The sequence below is a fragment of the Lipophrys pholis genome (genome assembly GCF_963383615.2).
Source record: "Lipophrys pholis genome assembly, chromosome: 12".
Lineage (NCBI taxonomy): Eukaryota > Metazoa > Chordata > Actinopteri > Blenniiformes > Blenniidae > Lipophrys > Lipophrys pholis.
In genome coordinates this window covers 13,694,183-13,712,150 of record NC_137641.1, presented here as the reverse complement: position 1 = coordinate 13,712,150, position 17,968 = coordinate 13,694,183, and the positions used below count along the sequence as shown (strand labels likewise).

At 40.4% G+C, this 17,968-nt stretch overlaps 1 protein-coding gene across 1 annotated transcript in view; it reads left to right on the top strand.

The window, feature by feature from the left end:
* The first annotated feature begins 563 nt into the window (after positions 1-563).
* musk (muscle, skeletal, receptor tyrosine kinase) overlaps positions 564-17,968 on the top strand; it is a 36,431-nt gene continuing 19,026 nt past the window's right edge. The window contains exons 1-8 of the mRNA XM_080476387.1: positions 564-739; positions 9,029-9,155; positions 9,922-10,073; positions 10,209-10,336; positions 10,437-10,578; positions 10,712-10,836; positions 14,701-14,860; positions 15,312-15,318. Coding sequence (XP_080332513.1) covers positions 670-739; positions 9,029-9,155; positions 9,922-10,073; positions 10,209-10,336; positions 10,437-10,578; positions 10,712-10,836; positions 14,701-14,860; positions 15,312-15,318 — 911 coding nt within the window. The 5' untranslated portion in view covers positions 564-669. The remainder of the gene's footprint in view (positions 740-9,028; positions 9,156-9,921; positions 10,074-10,208; positions 10,337-10,436; positions 10,579-10,711; positions 10,837-14,700; positions 14,861-15,311; positions 15,319-17,968) is intronic.

The window sequence follows — 17,968 nt, the reverse complement described above, 5'->3', positions numbered from 1 at the left end:
GTTTATCTACACTGGGAATACAAATGATCTTCAAATGAGCATCTTGTGCTGCTGGATATTAGATGTGGTGGTTATGGTTGGTAACATGTCCTGATATCCTTTCTTGCTTTTAGTTTTTATGGATATGAGTTGAGAAGTTTTATCTTAACTTTAATGAAAATGTCCATCGTCTACTGTGTGTCATAGTTTGGATCCATCTTTAGTAAAACAGCATAAAGACGAATGTGGTAGAGGTGGATTTTGAATGCAGCGCTGGATTATCAGTGTTGTCTCGAACACGGCGAACCCTGGAGCCACCAGAGCTCTAGAGCACAGCTAGAAAATCTCAGAGACTGTACATGAGGACAGCAAGCAGCTGCCGCTGTCCATCACAGAGTGAAAACACACACACACACACACACACACACACACACACACACACACACACACACACACACACACACACACACACACACACACACACACACACACACACACACACACACACACACACACACACACACACACACACACACACACACAGAGCTCATGGCTGACGCTGACTGTGGCACACGCAGACTCACACACAGTGAAGAAACAAGTCCACCGACAACATCTCCTCACCCTGCCATGGGAATCTAACCATCAGCTTGCTCTACAACCAGTACAAGAGATTTGTTCAGAGTCAGGATGAAGATTGTGGGACGTATTCTGGTCTTTCTGCTGGTTTTGGCCACCTCGAGTTACGGCATTCAGAGAGGTGAGTAGTGACTCTCTTACACAAGGGATCGTGTCAGAGCTTCTTCTGCAGCACACAGAAGTCCTACTTGGGAAAACAGTATCAGCTTTTATTTATTTTTTATTTTTTCAAACAATACTCTCCCACTATTGAGTTTAAAAAGCTCTCTCATTTTGAATATAATAAACAGGAGAAGACTAATCCTCACCTCATGATACGATAAATTGGTGACTAGTCGGACAAAGATCAGAGAATTATCAGAGGAGCATCTTTCTATTTTAGTGTATTTCACATTGTACCTTTCTAAAGAGCACACAGCTTAACTATTTCCCACATACCGCAATCACCTGTTTTCAATCGCACATCCTGCTGGGAAAAAGAGAAGGTGTTTATAGGCCAACGCAGTGTAAATCTGACTAAATCTATATCCTTCCTACACTGACAGTATATCCTTTCGGCAGCAAAGGTGCGAAAGGTGGTTGGGAAGCATCTTATTCCCTCAGCTGTATTCCTCTAATATGCCACGTCTCATTATGATTTGGACCACTCCGTGGCGGAGCTACTGGGCAGCAAACATGATCGGGACGCGCTGTTGAACCCGGCAGGTTCAGCTGTGGCTTCGGTATCAGGACACGTGAGATGGGGATCATATCAGATTCTGGCACCACTTTTACAGACAGAGGCATGGGCCTGCATAGCGAACTACAGACATACACATTAAATAAGCATGCACACATGCGGCTATGCATGCTGCAGATGGGCCTGCAGAAGCAGGTGGTCCAGAAGATGGAGCTTCTTGTGGTGTGTGGGTATTGTAACAAGGTTAGCTGCAGGATGTTGGACAAACGGGGCTGGACTCACCAGGAAGCCTTTCTCCTTTGCATGATGTACGAGTAATCACAAGGCTCGAATGCAGGTACACATCTTTTTTTATGTATTCATTTGATTTAAAAGCCTATTTTTACCACTGAACAATGTCAATTTAATAAAAACATATTGTAATGAGGGCTGCAGGGTAGATTTTATTCACCCCTGTAATGACCCGGCTCTGCTAGGAGAAGGTGTGTGGGAAGAAACAACCACCTGGTGTGGTTAGGGTGAAGTGAGGGGTTTAATTGGTAGCCCATTAACTAAAGTTTCAACCAACACAAATGATCTAAACCCACTGAAACAACCAAAAACGCCCAATTAACTCAAAACAAGCAGTTGGTACCTTCACCAAACTGCTTGACGAAGGGTCAAGTTGACTAACGGTTCACCAAAATTCAAACACTCAAAGATAAGAGTGGAGCCGAGTTCAATAGATCAAGTTCAAACACACACGAATGTCTCTCGAGGCAGACTTGGTGGACACCTCCCACATCAGCCACCATGGAGAGTCTGCTGGAGCTGTTAAATGGCATCAACTGGTGGGCGGAGCTGAGCCAATCAGCCGTCATCCTCCAATCCACGGGTACATCTGAATAGTCCCTCCTATCTCCTTTCCTGTCTATTTTTTCCTTAATCCCGGACGTTTTTATTAATGGCGGCCATGATAAAGAACATTTGAATTCTCAATAAGCTAAGGAAAAAACCTCCTTTAGCCTCGGAAACACTGATGCAGCCTTTACCAAAGGAGACCAGATCATGCTGCCCCACAATTCCTTGCAGCAACATTTAAAGGGACCCGCTCATCCGAGCGTTCAGGGAAAACTCAAGATGACTCAAAGCAGATTGTGTTTAAATAGTCTAAAACCCAGATCCCAACTATGAATGTTATGGATGGACGAACACAGTAAAGTAAACTTTTTGTGCCGCCTAATTTCAGTTTGATTGGTTATTTATTCACCCGGTCGCTTCTTTTCCTTTGATTTCAATTCAATCTTTGTGATATTTGAGGTTATATCAGCGGTTCGAGGCACAGGGCAAAGTGTTAGCAATGCGCTTTTTGTAGTTTGTCTTTGGAAATGTTTAGTTTTTAATATGTCGAGAGATAGATCTCTCTCAGGCCCAGACAAATCGCACCATGAACAGTTTTAAATCAAGATCAAGTTTGTATTATTTTAATTGCTTTCTGCTCTCGGTTGAATCGTATACTCTCCTATCGCCAGTTTGGCTAAACAATGGATGAATTAATGATTCTGAATGTCACTCTCATATCAATCTCTGTACAACCAAAAATTGGTTCTGCAATAAGCAGCATGAAAATTAAACTTCATACATGGTAACTGTGGCTTCTTCACTGTTAAGATACAACAGTAACTTCCTGAACAGTGATTGACAAGCAACTCATGATTATTTTGTTGCACAACAACTTCCTGTGAAGTTGTTTCACAAAGTAAGAACTACGTGAGGAAAACTCTTGCTAAAATTATTGGTATTTGTGTTTTGATGTCGATCAGACTAGTTTGCTATCTTGATCTATTCTCATATGTTTGTGTGTTCAGTGTATTACATTATGATTAATTATAGTTTATTTACATCGTGTGTTTGTATTTTCCCCATTTAGTGAGTTGGTTGAGTGTGGGCTTTTATTGATTTTGCTTTTTCTTTGAAATTGTTAGGAAAAAAACATTAATGAACATAATAATAAAAAGAATAAGACATTTCACCACAATAGAGCAGCCAGTTAAACCGTTTTTAAAGTAACCTACTTCTCAAGTGCTGCCAGCTAACTGAAAACCGTAAGAGTGAAGTTTAAGTAGCTGTAACCTTTACTATGACATTTAATGGAGGAAAAAATTCACTACATAGATTGGTGGTCAATGGTTTTGCGAGTGTATTTAACAGCCTCCAACGGCACCACTTTCCTCCTCAAGTTTAATCCTCTTTGAGTGGAGTGACTCAACCACAGTTTAATAAGCTCCTATTGTCATTGAATATTGAGCAACCCTGGGCTAAGTGTTGCAAAAGCGTGTTGTTATATATATGCATATCGTGTATTTTTTATTGTGCCAGCTCTTTGTGGCGGTTTCGAGGCGTGGGTCAAGTGTGCAAAGCTGAGACAGATGCCACTAAAAGTTTGACTTTCATGTCTTCTTCCCGGGAGCACACATTTTAATAAGCTGGGTTGTGTTTGATTCAAAGCGGATGAATACAAACAAATAAAACGTATACTGACCATTAATGTCAAATGGATGAGATCGCCCAGTGCAACTTGTGAATTAGTCAAATATGAGACGAAGGATCAACTGTGTATTTGAAGACGGAGTGAAAAGGTTGTTCATTAGACGTTGGCATGTCTTTGTGAAGTGATCCATGATAAACAACAGAGCAGCCTCCTGCAGACAGCTGCTTCCTCTGACACCAGAACAATACCATTTCAGTATCTGTTCTCTTCCTGACCATAATGAAAGTCTAAAGCCAAGAAACCCTGCGTCTGGTCTGCGTGATAGCATGACGGCAGGCCCGAGTCTGTTTGTGAGGCGGAGAGAGAATACTGTTTGCAATTTGAGTCTCCGTATGGAAAAAAGCTGGGGGATAAACATTAAATCAAAGGTTATAGGTTCCAGGCTCGGAACGCGAATGAAAAAGTCATGGAGATTTTGAAAAACAAAGATGAAGGCTGATAATGCGGGTTGAGTAATGTAACAATGGTAAATATGAAAGAAAAAAATGCTTGCGTTTGAAGGATTATGAAGTGGTTGGATGAAAAGGTTTGAGCTCTTATCAAGTCGGATCAAGTCCTTTTGGAACCCCACCAACCCCCCTGGGGTAAAGGCGGCTACACTTGTTCCTGTTCATTATGCCTAGCTCGCCACTAACTTGTGTTAACTGGGTGCTTACTTTCACTGAACTCTTCCTCGTTGGCAGTGGTCAAAACAACATTGGTAACTATTAATTTGAAGTAAGTTTGCGATGTTTAGGAGGGCCTGATTCACTTAGAGCTGCGGATTCAAACTAATTTTAGTTCATGGACCACATACTGTACTACTGAATTTTACCCTGAGTGGATAGAACCGGTGAAATAGTGTCATAATTACCTTCAAATTTATACTTTAACATTTATTTGCTTGTTGTGATGCAAATTAAACGTGATGAGAATGTCTGTATTTTCACAAAACCAAACAATTATTACAGAAACTGACTAAAAAGTCAACATGGAGCCATTGTTTTTTTCATGAAACCTTCTGGTGCAAAAGAAAATGTCAAAGAAAATCTACATTTGCATGGCAGGCCGTATTGGAGTCTCTTGGAGCCTCTTGTGGCCGGTTTTGGCCCACAGGCCTTATGTTCGTATACCCACCTGACGTAGAGTTTATGCATAAAAAAATGTGTCTAAACATGATATTTGGCACAAACATGTGGAAACTGAAATACCACACACTATATAGTCAATTCATTTGCTTGTAGGAATATGCAAAATTGTGTGTTTCTCCCAGACCGCATAAAATACTGAGAGGATTACATTCTAACATATCAATTTACATCCCAAAATGGGATTTCAGTGAAAAGAAGGGTGCAAATAAGCACGGCCTGGAGCAGATGACTTCTGTTATTGTGCTGGGACCCCAGCAGTTTTATTTGCCGAAATGTTATCATACTCTCTTTTGTTGTAGTTTTTAGGTTCTTGCCATATTTTCCTGATTTATTCTGTTATTCCTGTTGGTTATTTGCGGTAACCCATCATGACATAACATTTGGAGCTTGCGGGACACCAGCTCTTCTTTTAGGATTTCCATATTGGAAGCAGTAACATAAAAATCACTCATCTCCATACTCCTCTTCAGGGTCATTTCATGTTGGTGCATAGGAATATTTCTGTAAATGGGCCTTGATTTTAGGTAGCATTACTACCCCATTGTTCTAATTTTTAACCAAATGCTATAGGATAGACACTTCTAACATTTAATATCGGCATTTTCGTCTTTAAATAACCCTGCAATATATAATCATTATTACTGCAGTTGGCCCCAGAAACTGAAATAGACATTTTTGGTTTCCATTAGAAAAGTCACATTATTCATCATTACATGAAGAAAAAAGAAAAAGAGGCTCTTTTTTTCTCAGGGATTCAGTGGAAATCTGTTATTATTACATTACGATGATAACTTTGTCTTTTTTTATTTTCATTATTGATGCTAATAGATACTAAATATGGTCTCAAATGAGCAAAATCTGGCAGCGCGAACAGCTAAGTACACTGTGCTGTGATAGGTAAAAGGAATTTCCTTCACTTGGCCACAAGTATTCATTTACTGGTGATAGCATCGGAGGACTTTCTCGAAACAGGCATTTATAGAGCTACAGTTAGTGTCGATGTGCTCCATCTAATATTTATATTGACACACACACGCACACACACACACACACACGCACACACACGCACACACACGCACACACACGCACGCACACACACGCACGCACACACACACACACACTGCAGCAGCAGCTGGTTAGTTATTACAGAGCACATTAAGGCAGAGTTGGGAGGGATAATGAAACTGTGTTTGATTTGGATCAAGTATGTTTGTGTGATGCTGTAAAAGAAGCATAAAGTGACCTCCTTAACAGTGTTATATCATATCTGTGTTCAAACAAAATCTTTTTTTCTCCCTTAGAAACAAAAACTTTGCTTTAAACAATGAGTCATACAGTATGGCTTCAGTCTTCACATGTGACCCATCTGTTCAGACATAATATTCACAGTAGGAAATTACTGCAGAAAGAAACGCACTCTCCAAACATGTTAGCTTATTGGGTAAAACACTGTAAAAATATAAAAAGAACTGAAGACGATACGTTTAAAATTGTTCATTTCATTTTGAGTGTGCCGACTGTCCTCTGCATCCTCAGTAAGTTCAAACAGTCAATAGCTCTATCATCGAGTTACTGGAAGAGAGATGAGAATACGTGTTATAATAACAGTAACAATTACTGTAAATAGTACCTATAAATTACCTGGAATAGTTCAGCAGTATCACTGCACAGTGGAGCAGTGGTCACTGGTCAGTGCTCTTGCCTCATACTGAGAAGATTGTGGGTTGAAATGCAGCCCGGGGGCCTTTCTGTGTGGAGTTTGCATGTTCTCCCTGTGTGTGTGCGTGTGTGTAACCCCCCCCCCCCCCCCCCCCACACACACACACACACACACACATACACACACACACACACCGTATGTGTATTGAGCCATCAAGCTGCACACGCTTCGTCTCACACCAAGCACAAGACATCGCTCACAAAGTTCTCCTTGTGCTCATTAGATAGTTAGATGTTAGTAGTTCAAAACATTTTGGTCAGGTTTTATGCGCAGCTGTTGCACAGATGGTTTTGGAGTAAAGGCTATTTCATCATTTCAATGCATCACTATCACACTGACACTTGATTCAGTGGGAAAAATAAGTGTTTGGATACAATAAATAATTATTTTCACTTGTTTCTTTTGACGACCTTTGACCACTGATCAATGGTGCATGGGTACACAGGAAACCTTACAATAGTGGGACCAAAATAAGACAGCACACATCAGCACAGTTTCAAAGGAGATATTTTCAGCTCACATTGTCCTAACTGTGACCTTGGTTTAAGTTATATTCCCAGGTTTAAAGCCCGGGTTAAAAATGCATGCTTGGGGTTCCATAAGTAATGTGCAGCTCGGCCATTCACAAAGTCAAACAGCAGCAGTGACCAAAGCTGATGAGGCTGTGTCTCTAAGCCATTTATTTTTGTTGTGACATCTTGTTTTTCACAAGAGACAAAACAAGGACAGTCTTTATCCCTCTCCTCTCTTCCCGCTTTGTTCCTCTGTTATCTCATTTTATTCCCTACCTTGGTTTCTGTTTTTCCTCCTCGTCTCCTAGGTTCACACAAAGTTTAAAGAAACCCTTGTGTCTCTGATGTGAATCCATATGTAAACAGTTGCAGCCTCACTCCCGTGCTACCGCTATTTTCATCCATCAATGGTCTGTTCCAACCTTGTTTTTTACCTTCGTCCATATTGTACTCCTCAACATACTGTAATACTGAGCATACTGACAATCCCTCATCTCAGTTTTTCCAACAGCTCCAACGATTAACTGTAAAGGTGAAGTTAATGTTTATCAAATCTTTACTCTGGTTTGTTTTATGCTTTCCAAAGACCTGGTGCTTCTAATCATTTCCACCCTCAGTGTGCACAGAGCTGGTTTCTAACAGAGGCCATCTGTTTCAGAGGAGACAATGAAGAACAGTGTATTCACTATGGAAAAGAAAGAGAGAGGCTGTCCGTGAACTTTAAATTGAGATGGAGTTCTTGTTTTAACTTCAGTTTGAATAAATGACAAAGATGGAACTAGATGTTCCTGAAACTCTGGCTGAAGTTTAGCTTTGACCTGTTTTTCCTTATATCGTCCTCCTTTCCTCTTTCAATCTTACAAACTTGCCCAAGCAATACAGCATCATGCTCAGAATATGTTAAGTATTTTAAACTGACAACTCAAAAAGACGTGAGATTAAACGCCAACATGTCCTCACATTTGAACATTTGGTCTTGCGTTGGGCCATTGATAAGTTTGAAATGATAAGTATACGCATACTGAGAGAGATTTTCGATTCAAATGTTTTTGTGCCATGACTTTTATATCAAGTCCATGTGGTAGTGCGATGCTGAGCACTGTCTTTGTGGAGTTTTCATGATCTTAAATGTTTTGGGATTCCCTCTATATGTACAGTAAGAGTAACAGTATTTCCCATAGGTGCGAATTGGAACATGAATGTCTTAAGGCTGCAAAGTCTTACACATTCTACGAGATAGATTTGTTTTTACATGTTTTAAGATGAACAAACTACCTTTACATTGTTGACCTGTGAACCAGAAGGTTGAATGCTTGTACCATCCCAATCTGATCTGACTAAACTACTAAAACTAAGGTATGGATATACACACAAGAACATGCAGTATTGTGCTGTCCAATGTGCCTATATGGTCATAAGTCTCACAATATGTCTTATCACCTCGATGTTCCTCATATACAAACTCTGGATCCATCCTGTCATCGGGGGTCCAGAGCAGATCCAGTCTTGCAGAAACAGATGACTCGGTCTCAAACAATAATACCAGGAGTGTCAAATAATTGTGCAAAAAAAGCAGCTTACAGTTCCCTCAGTGGTATTAGGTCATGTTATAAAGAAGTGTGTTTTGTTTTGCCTGCTTGTAAAACTTAGCTCATGCTTTGTTCTGGAAGCACATCTGGACAACAGTGACTCAGTTCAAAGTCTATTCAAGTGCCAAAGCCTGAAGAAAAAAAAGTAGAGATTCCATGTTTTGTGTGGTAAAGAACCTAAACTGAGGTAGTTACTTGAACACCGCAATCTCATTAAATGTTCTTCTCTCTCCTGTCTTTTGTTGCCCAGCACCTCGTATCATCACCCTGTTAGAGACCGTGGACGTCCTACTGGATCACAACACCACCTTCATCTGTGAGGTGGAGTCAAGACCTCCCGCTGATATCACCTGGACCAAGAATAACCACCAAATTATGTGAGTTTGTATTACAAATCCGCCATGTGCCGTCATGTGCACAAACGGATAACTTCAGTTGCGTTTTGGGAGTCTGTTGACACAACAATGGCGCTCGGAGCCACTGAAAATGCAACTTGTTGAAAACATCACCCAAGGTGGAATTTATTGAAAACACTCCGTCTCCGTGTTAACGGGGGGAAACAGAACGTTTCTGAAGTGCAGGCACATCACGGCCGTAGTGAATAGTTCTTCTGCACATGTACGAGTAGATGGACAATAACAACAATGACAACACAGTGGCCACTGCATGATTAAAATAATTCAAACTCAAATATCACAAAGCAGAAAATGAGTTAAACTACTTTCTCTTAACAATAAAGTCATGTAATCTAATATTTCTTACACTTGTATTTAGAAATTCTTCCATAGTCATCTGGCGCCCTAACTTTGATTGGCAAAGGTAAACATTGAAAAGTATTCATTCATCAGCCCAGAAGTATAAAATTACATGAAAACATTAAGTAGCTGGTCTTGCAGGACAAGTGTCATACAATTGTACAGCAATTGTATGACCTCTATGCAGTCAGTTCAGAAGGATGAAATAACAAGCTATCAATAGCCTGCCTTTTCACTCACAAAAGTGTTGTAAGGTTGAAATACTCAAGTTATCTGTTGCGTTGCAAGTTATAGCCGTCAAAATGTTAATTTACAAACGGAATATTCCGGGACATTAATGCTCATCATATGGGATATTTTTTGCTTTGTATCTTCATCGTCCCACCAGGTACTACGACTCCCGGTATCTTACAAGAGAACATGGTCAGATGCTCATCATCCCTCACGTTCGAGAGTCTGACAATGGAGAATACTGCTGCATCGCCAATAACGGCATCGGAGAGCCTGCGAAGAGCTGCGGAGCTCTTCAGCTGAAGATGAGTATGTGTGCATTCCTATATAAATGGATGGCTGGAGTTGAAATTCGCTCAGATCTTTAATCCAAGTGAATGAAAACTATCTCAGCAATACTTTGCCATAAGACACCCCGTAATGTCTCGTCTTTCTGTCCGTCAGAGCCACAGATCAAACGGCATCCGACCAACGTGACCCTTCTGATCGAGTCCAAAGCAGTGTTGCCATGTGTTACCCTGGGAAACCCTAAACCCGAAGTCACATGGCTCAAAGATGACGAGCTCATTAAGGTACGCTTTTCGAACAAACAGTAACAAAACTAGCGCAAGGAGGAAATTTTCCCCGCAAGAGATGAACCCCATCTCTAAAAAGAAGTTGCATCTCTTTCAGATCAGCGACCGTGTTACCATTCTGGACTATGGCGCATTAAAAATCCACAACATCCAGAAGGAGGACGCAGGACACTATCGCTGTGTGGCCAGGAATAGCTTCGGTTTGGCCTTTTCAAAACCTGTCACCATAGAGGTACAGGGTATGTCATTTCATGCACTTTCAATTTTCAAAAGTTGTTATTTGAAAGTGAGAGATGTGGGTTTTACGGTAAGTAGGTGTGGTCAGTACTCTGCGCCCCATTGTGTCTGTGTGTGTTTTGTACGTGAGCACAGCTCCGGCACGAATCCTGCGGGTTCCAAAAGAGAAGAGAGTCGCGTATGGGAGCCAGGTTTCCCTGGAGTGTAACGCCACAGGAAATCCAATCCCGACCATCACTTGGCTGGAAAACGGGAATACAGTGAGTGCTCTTGTCAAGCGTGTACATGCACGTTTTGCCAATGATGACAGTTTCTGAGTTGATTGTATCCCACATATATATAGTGACTTATTGCATGTACCTGGTCCCAGTTCCCTCCTTCTAATACTTGTGATCTCATTGTGCATATTCTTGTCTCAAGAATTCTTGGCTCTAATGTGAGTCAACACTGCCAGCACAAAATGCATTTTAGCACGTGGCTCAAATTGTGACACATTGTCGGCTGCAATCTTAAAGCAGGGACTGTGATAGAGAAAGCCAACATGGAATTCTGCGTGGCAGAATTAATGGGACTGAGGGGGGAAATGAATCCTTTAGAATCCATTGACTTAGTTAAAATATTACATTTTAGTACAAAACATCAGATCGTGAACTGCACAAAAGTAAAAATGTGAAATTACACATGGCTTTACTATAATCAAATATTTACTATATTGGATTCATTCTGTTGATTTCACTCCTTAGGTAAATGACAGTTTAGAAAAATATGCTGATTTCGTATCGTTGTGCTCTATGGGCCTGATTTACTGAGAATAAAAGTGACATCATGCACATACAGGAGTATTCAGATTAAGGTTTGCATGCATTACACCTTTGGAGGAGGATGTTATCAGACATTCAGACATATCAGAGTGTCTTTTGCCTGAATTTGGCAGAAAAAAAAAGAAATGCAACATGAAAGGTAATATGAGAGACGTTGTTAAGTCAGATTTTGACAAAATAGAAAATATCTGTCTCACACTACAATGACACATGCAATCATAAACAATGCAAACGTTTTCAGATACGGTAAATCACATTATATATACAATTAGTATAAACTCCTCCCAGTATATCTGGAGCTCATGTCCAATATTTAATAGACATGAAGGCAAATGTTCTACATTAATAGTGTGGGTTATTTTGTATTTCTATTACACTATTGGATCTCTATTTGTGCAACCTTTGTATAGCTCAGACCATAGGTGTGCAGTTTCATTAGGAAAGTTTGCTTTGCTTAGCCTAGTAGGGGTTTAAAAAAAAAAAAAAAGTTAAAGTAAGGCAAGTCAAGGCAAATTTATGTATAGAGGACAATTCAAACACAGGGCAATTCACGGTGCTTTAAAAAGAAATTAAAGAAATCCAGGAAAGCTTTACAAAGAAATGAAAGAAATACATTAAAGCAAATAATGAAGCTTCACTAAAGTAGTTTGAAAATAAATAAAAAAACTCCCAGAACCCCAAATGTTTATCAGGATATTATGTCTTTCCACAATCAGAAAGAGACTTGTATGCTAAAAACGCAATTGACTAACTATACTTCAATTATATATCAGATAACAGAAGTTCACAGTAAACACACAATCTGTCCTTGAGTCCAGTTGACTGACAAACAGTAGCTTGAATAGGCTTAAAATAAGCTCAATAATTTTGCAAGTGGAGCACCCTTGAAAACAGATCCATTCCTCGATCTTTGCAGGACTTGTTGGTACAACCTCAGCACACTCCTTGTTTGGTGACAGTCAGACATGTTGCCAGTGCTGCTACACACCGCCGATGTTGCATCATGTTTTCTTCTTGGGGGAATTTGTCGTGGTGACGTTGCTCTTTTTCACACTATTGTCAAAGTACGTGGCCATGCTCTCCATGTGGCATCGTGCTGCCAACAATGAGTCATGAACCCAAATGAGCATCAGCAAAAGTCAAAAATAGAGACGTGAGCACTAATTAGGAACACAATTCCAGTACATCGTGGTACATTTATGAGAAATGACCTGCTTATCCCCGTCTATGTCTGTCAGACACACACACAAACAAAAGATTGTTAGCGGGATCAGTGGTATAAACAGAAGAGGAATTCTCATTATGGCGACAGAGGATTGAAGAGATTACACTGCAGTTAACTGAGTGTACTCATTGTTATCAGCTTAAGCTGTCCTGGTGAGAGTGTTAGAGGGACGTTTGGGACAAGAACACCTTGTTAAGCTCACATTCTTAAGTGTTAAGGGTTCTGAATAGTTACCGGAACCCCAGATACCTTAAATACGAGGTACTAAAAAAAAGGTAACATGTTTAATGACAATTTTAATTCTCCGAGACGGCCCACATGTCTTACGCATGCTTCAGCGGTCGACACACTACACCACATAGCGTCTGAGTATTTAATCATCTTGGATGCCGGCTACAATGTGATTACAGGCCCACGATGCTTGTAAAAGTTATTAAAATGACTGTGCGAGCCGATTTTCTGGCAGCTTGTTGAGGTCATTAGTTATGGCGGAGCTGGATGTCCTAAAACAGGAAGTGTCACACATCCTTCAAATGTAGATGAAGTCACATGTCAGCACCTTGACGGGCTCACGGTCACCAACTGCAAAGCCGCACATACATCATTTATATATACGCAAGTGTGAATTGAGACTAAAAACAACACTGAAATGTTATCAGGCCACATTTACATTGTGTAAATAGCGGAGAAGTTTTGAATATCCTGAATGATTAATGGTTGAAGTCATGCCAGAGACTTTATTTGTATAGCTATGCAGCCAATTTTATCAATCGCACATGATGACTTCATTATTGTCAGTGACTAAGTTCATGGTGGAGAACCAACTGGCAGTCACTTCTACAAATATATTCTGTGTACAAATTTGAGATAATCTACTCTTTCTCAGTTGAAACATCATTGACACGGCAATACTTGGGTTCTCCATGGTTCTAAATGAGGCACACTTTTGATCCCTTAGACCAAACGCATCATGTCAAACGCAAGGCCCATGGGCCAAAGTCGGCCTGGAGGAGGCTCCGATCTGGCCGCCAACCCACCAAGCAAATTGGAAAAATATTAGTGTTAGTCTTTTTAAACGGATTTCTTAAGAGTAGCCGACACAGCAAAACACTGAGACCCGAGCTGAGATATCGGTGATGCTGCCATGAACGCAAACAACCCCGTTGCTCTCAAATTAGAGTCAAAGCCATGCTGCCATGGTAAGTTTATACAAACATCAGAGCAGTTTCTGTGTATTTTTCACCAGATGGTTTCATTCAAATTGGCTTTATGTTGAGATTGTAGTCCTTTTTGTTTGTATTTGTTTGGTTTTGCGAAAATATCAACATTTTCATCATGTATACTCTACAAAGATAAATTAATTAGGATAAATAAAGGCTAAATAAAAAATATAGAAAGAAAAACTTTAAAGTTTAAATTTATGTGGCCCCTGAACTAAAATGTGTTTGACAAACCCCGACTTAGACATACGTGATCAATAATTAAGTCAGTATTTATCATGACTGTATGTCAATACATTGTTAAGATCTGGTTCTGTTGACAAAATATTTTGCAATGCTTTGCTTTGGAGTTTAGAAGAACCCTCACATGTTATTGTTCAGACCAGTGCATATTTATTCAATAAACCAGTGCTGTTAAAAATCTATTTGTGAAAATCCATTTACATACAATATTCAGTCTCCCGATGCATTTTCAGATTGGTTTTTAAATCTCATTCTATCCTCAAAGATGGATTATCACTGTAAAGACCTGTTTATGAAATTTGCAAGACATGGAAAAGTACTTTTGAAGTTGGAGCCAATTATTTTCCTCCATGAGGCTAGTGTCAAATTACAAGCACTGAAGACGTAGAATATTTACATGAATGGTGACGTGCTTAGCGTCAAAAGCACCCATGTGATATTGATTAGCATTTATTAGTAGTATTAGTATTAATATTAGTCATTCTGAATTGAAAACTGAAAGATTAAACAGATAAAGCTCCTGAATATAAAGAAACACGTCTTAACAACGATCATGGTCTTGTTTTACATGTTACAGCTTCTTTGCTGGTTTTCCGTCTGTACTCCCTCCCTCAGATTTCAGGAGCTTCAGTGGAGGAGACCCTGGTGGACGAGGTGGTTTTGTCCATCCTTAAAGTGATGGTGACTAAGCCGGCGCTGTATACCTGCCTGGCCTCCAACAGACACAACGCCGGAGCCAACACGGTCAAAGCCACTGCGAAAGTCACCATCGCAGGTAGTGGCGGTTTTTTGATTTGAATTACACGCCAGAATGAAAGCAAAACACTGTCAACGGGCCAACAGTGGGAATCTAAAGCGGCTTTGGTCCGTGTTTCGGTGGCTGCCTCCCGTGTGTCGTGTTGTGCTAGCTGTCAGTTATATGAGTTGCTCCGGTGTGGTTTCAGCTGTGAGATGTCTGCCTCCATTTGGCCGAGCCTCCCACCCACCCACACCCTCACCACGGTCACCTCAGACATGCCGCTCGCCGACCACACAGCATGCTCTCCTTCCACCTCACAGTTAGCTATGAATTGCAGAGAGAAGCAATATGATAGTTTTCCCTTTCATACTTAAACTTCCTTTCATATTTTTACTCTCTTTTAATTATCTGTTGCCCTTCTTGTCTCCTCTTGTTCTTCTTGTACTCTGTCGACCGGCCTCTTCTGGATACTGCCACTTCCCTATAGAATGGAGGTAAGAAAAGCATTCATTTCTTCATTCAGTGTTTTTATGCATATTGTATTTTAACGACTGCACTGGAATTATGACAGCTTGTTTTAAACCCGTTTCACACTCTTTAAATCACTATAATTTCACCGAACATTGCCCGCCACTAATATATTTACTTGGGCACCATAACCACCAAGCAGCAGCTGCTCGGTGGAACACGCAGTCTGGCTATGCCAATAAATGTCACCGTGACAAGAGGGAGCCGCTCTCTCAATCACACATATAGTGCGAGTTGAATTTGAACCTTTCTGAACCACAACACACTGCTCTCACTACATCTGGACAATGTAACTGCAGTGTGAGCGAAGGACGGAGTAGGGGACGTTAGATGTATAAGGAAGGGAAACAGAAAAAGGAGATGAAAGATGAAGAGCATTTAGGGAAAAACTGGCATTGATTCATGCGATGAAACATAAATTGTTTTCAGGTCAAGTACAAAGGTACAGTATGTAACTTTTTTTTTTTGTGCAAACATACAAAATTGATGAAAGACAGCAGTTTGGATGTCAATCACCAGAGACAACACAAAATATGGGACATGTGATTTATACATTTGGAAAGCAGTTCTAACTGCACACTGGGAAGGAGTCTATGTTTTGAACATCATGATGGGACCATTCATCCATTCATCTTCTACACTGCTTCATCCAGCTCGGGGTCAGAGGGAGCCGGAGCCGATGGCAGGTTAGACACTGAACAGGTCAGCTGTGCATCGCGGGGCCAAAACAGACAATCACTCACACGTTTCCTTAGAGCCATCGGTTTACCTCAAATGCATGTTTTTGACTGTGGGTGGAAAGAAGAAAAGAAAAAAACCCACACATGCACAGAGAAAACAGACAGGACCCCAATCCTGGTCTTGCACAAGAGGCACGTTCACTGTCAGACAAATGTCCGGACCCCCTACATACCCTTCAAGTGGTCTAACTTCGGGACTCCCCATCAGCCCTTATTGCCAAAGCATGACCCAAACCAAGACAAATATTAAACTTTTCAAAGTGAAAGGACAAAATAAAGTGAACCTGAAAGTTGATTATAAGCTAAAGTTTATTTATAAACAACAACATGTAATGGTAATGTTCCCTTTATGCTTAATTAACTGCATTTAAATTGAAATCTAGTCACTGAATCAACTGTGTTTTCAGGCACAAATAAGGAAAACAATTGCTCAATGGAGTAGCTCAAACATTCCACTTCAGTTATGATAAATTTATCCTGTCATCCACATTATTTCCCTCCTCTCACATGAATATAATGAAATCATCTCATATTCTGCATTGTCCCTGTGTTTCGCAATACACATTCAGCATGAGTAAACAAACTGTGTAGATCTTGTTGGCTCATTGCAAGATATTATCACCACCTACTGTTAAGGAGTGTGAATAGACAACAAAAGACTACATTGATTTTTGTCTCAACATTTTTCTTTCTTGCCAGACAAGGTCTCTGACCTGCTAAAACAGATTGGTGTTGCACTTTTGGGTCACAATCCACCAGTTGAGAATCAATGTAAAGGTTTAGCAGCCATAGCTTTTTACTTCTTGGCCCAGTCTACCTATACTTCTTGTATATTAAAGGGTACATAGATGTCATGTTTTAAACAGAGTTGTTGGATCATCAATATAAATAAAAGCACCCAAAAAGAGAAATCAAACATGTTTCCTTCGAGTCCCAGGAAGCAACTTTAGGCCTGAACAAACATGTATAGGATCTGCATGGCATGGTTGAATAGCAACAGGCATGTAATACCACTTGTTTACCACAAAGTGGTGCTGTTATTAGAGTGTTCAAGAAAAAAGTAGCAAATTCCGACTGATAAACTAAAGAGAAAATATGACTGATTTCCAAGTATTGGCTGAGTGAAAACTAAAATTATGATAATTGTTTCATTGCTACAATGACTCAACACTGCCCTCCAGTGAAGACAACGAGCACCTAGTTTGTCCAATTGGTACCTTTAATAGGTAGATTTCAGCACAACTTGTCAACTCGTGACCACATCTGGACAATCACACTGAGAAGTAGAAGAGAAAATGAAGACAAGGTGGGAATGGTGGATTTACAGGTTTGCTTTTAAGTTTGACTATTTGACTCGAACCGCCCCAAGAGGCAACATCTGGACTTTATAAGTGTTGCGATGTAAAGGCGGCAGGAAGACTGGAATGAAAACTGTAATATCGTCAGTTAGGAAAACCAGCGAGATGATCAGAGAGAGAAGCTTGGTTTTTTTGTCGTTTTCTTTTTTTTTTACTCGGGCATGGATAATGCAGATAAGAGCCGGACGTTAGGCAGCAGAACAGAGGGAATCTGGAGCAGAGATGGGCAGCTTTAGTACGTATGACTGAGCTGTTCAATCAGTTCCAGAGCCAGCAGGGAAGCCAAACGGAGAGGATGTCATTTCACATACGCTTTCCACAACCTGTTCCACCGTCAACATCTGGACGGGGTTAGAAGAGATATTTCAAGTGTAAGATCACATCACAAATCCCACATATTCACCAACCATCAGCCGAAACTGAGAAAACGCTTGAGGCCAGGAAGTACTCTCTGCGTTTTTTATTTCTTTGTATTTCAGAAGAAAAACAGGTAATGTTACACAGAAGAAACGAACAAA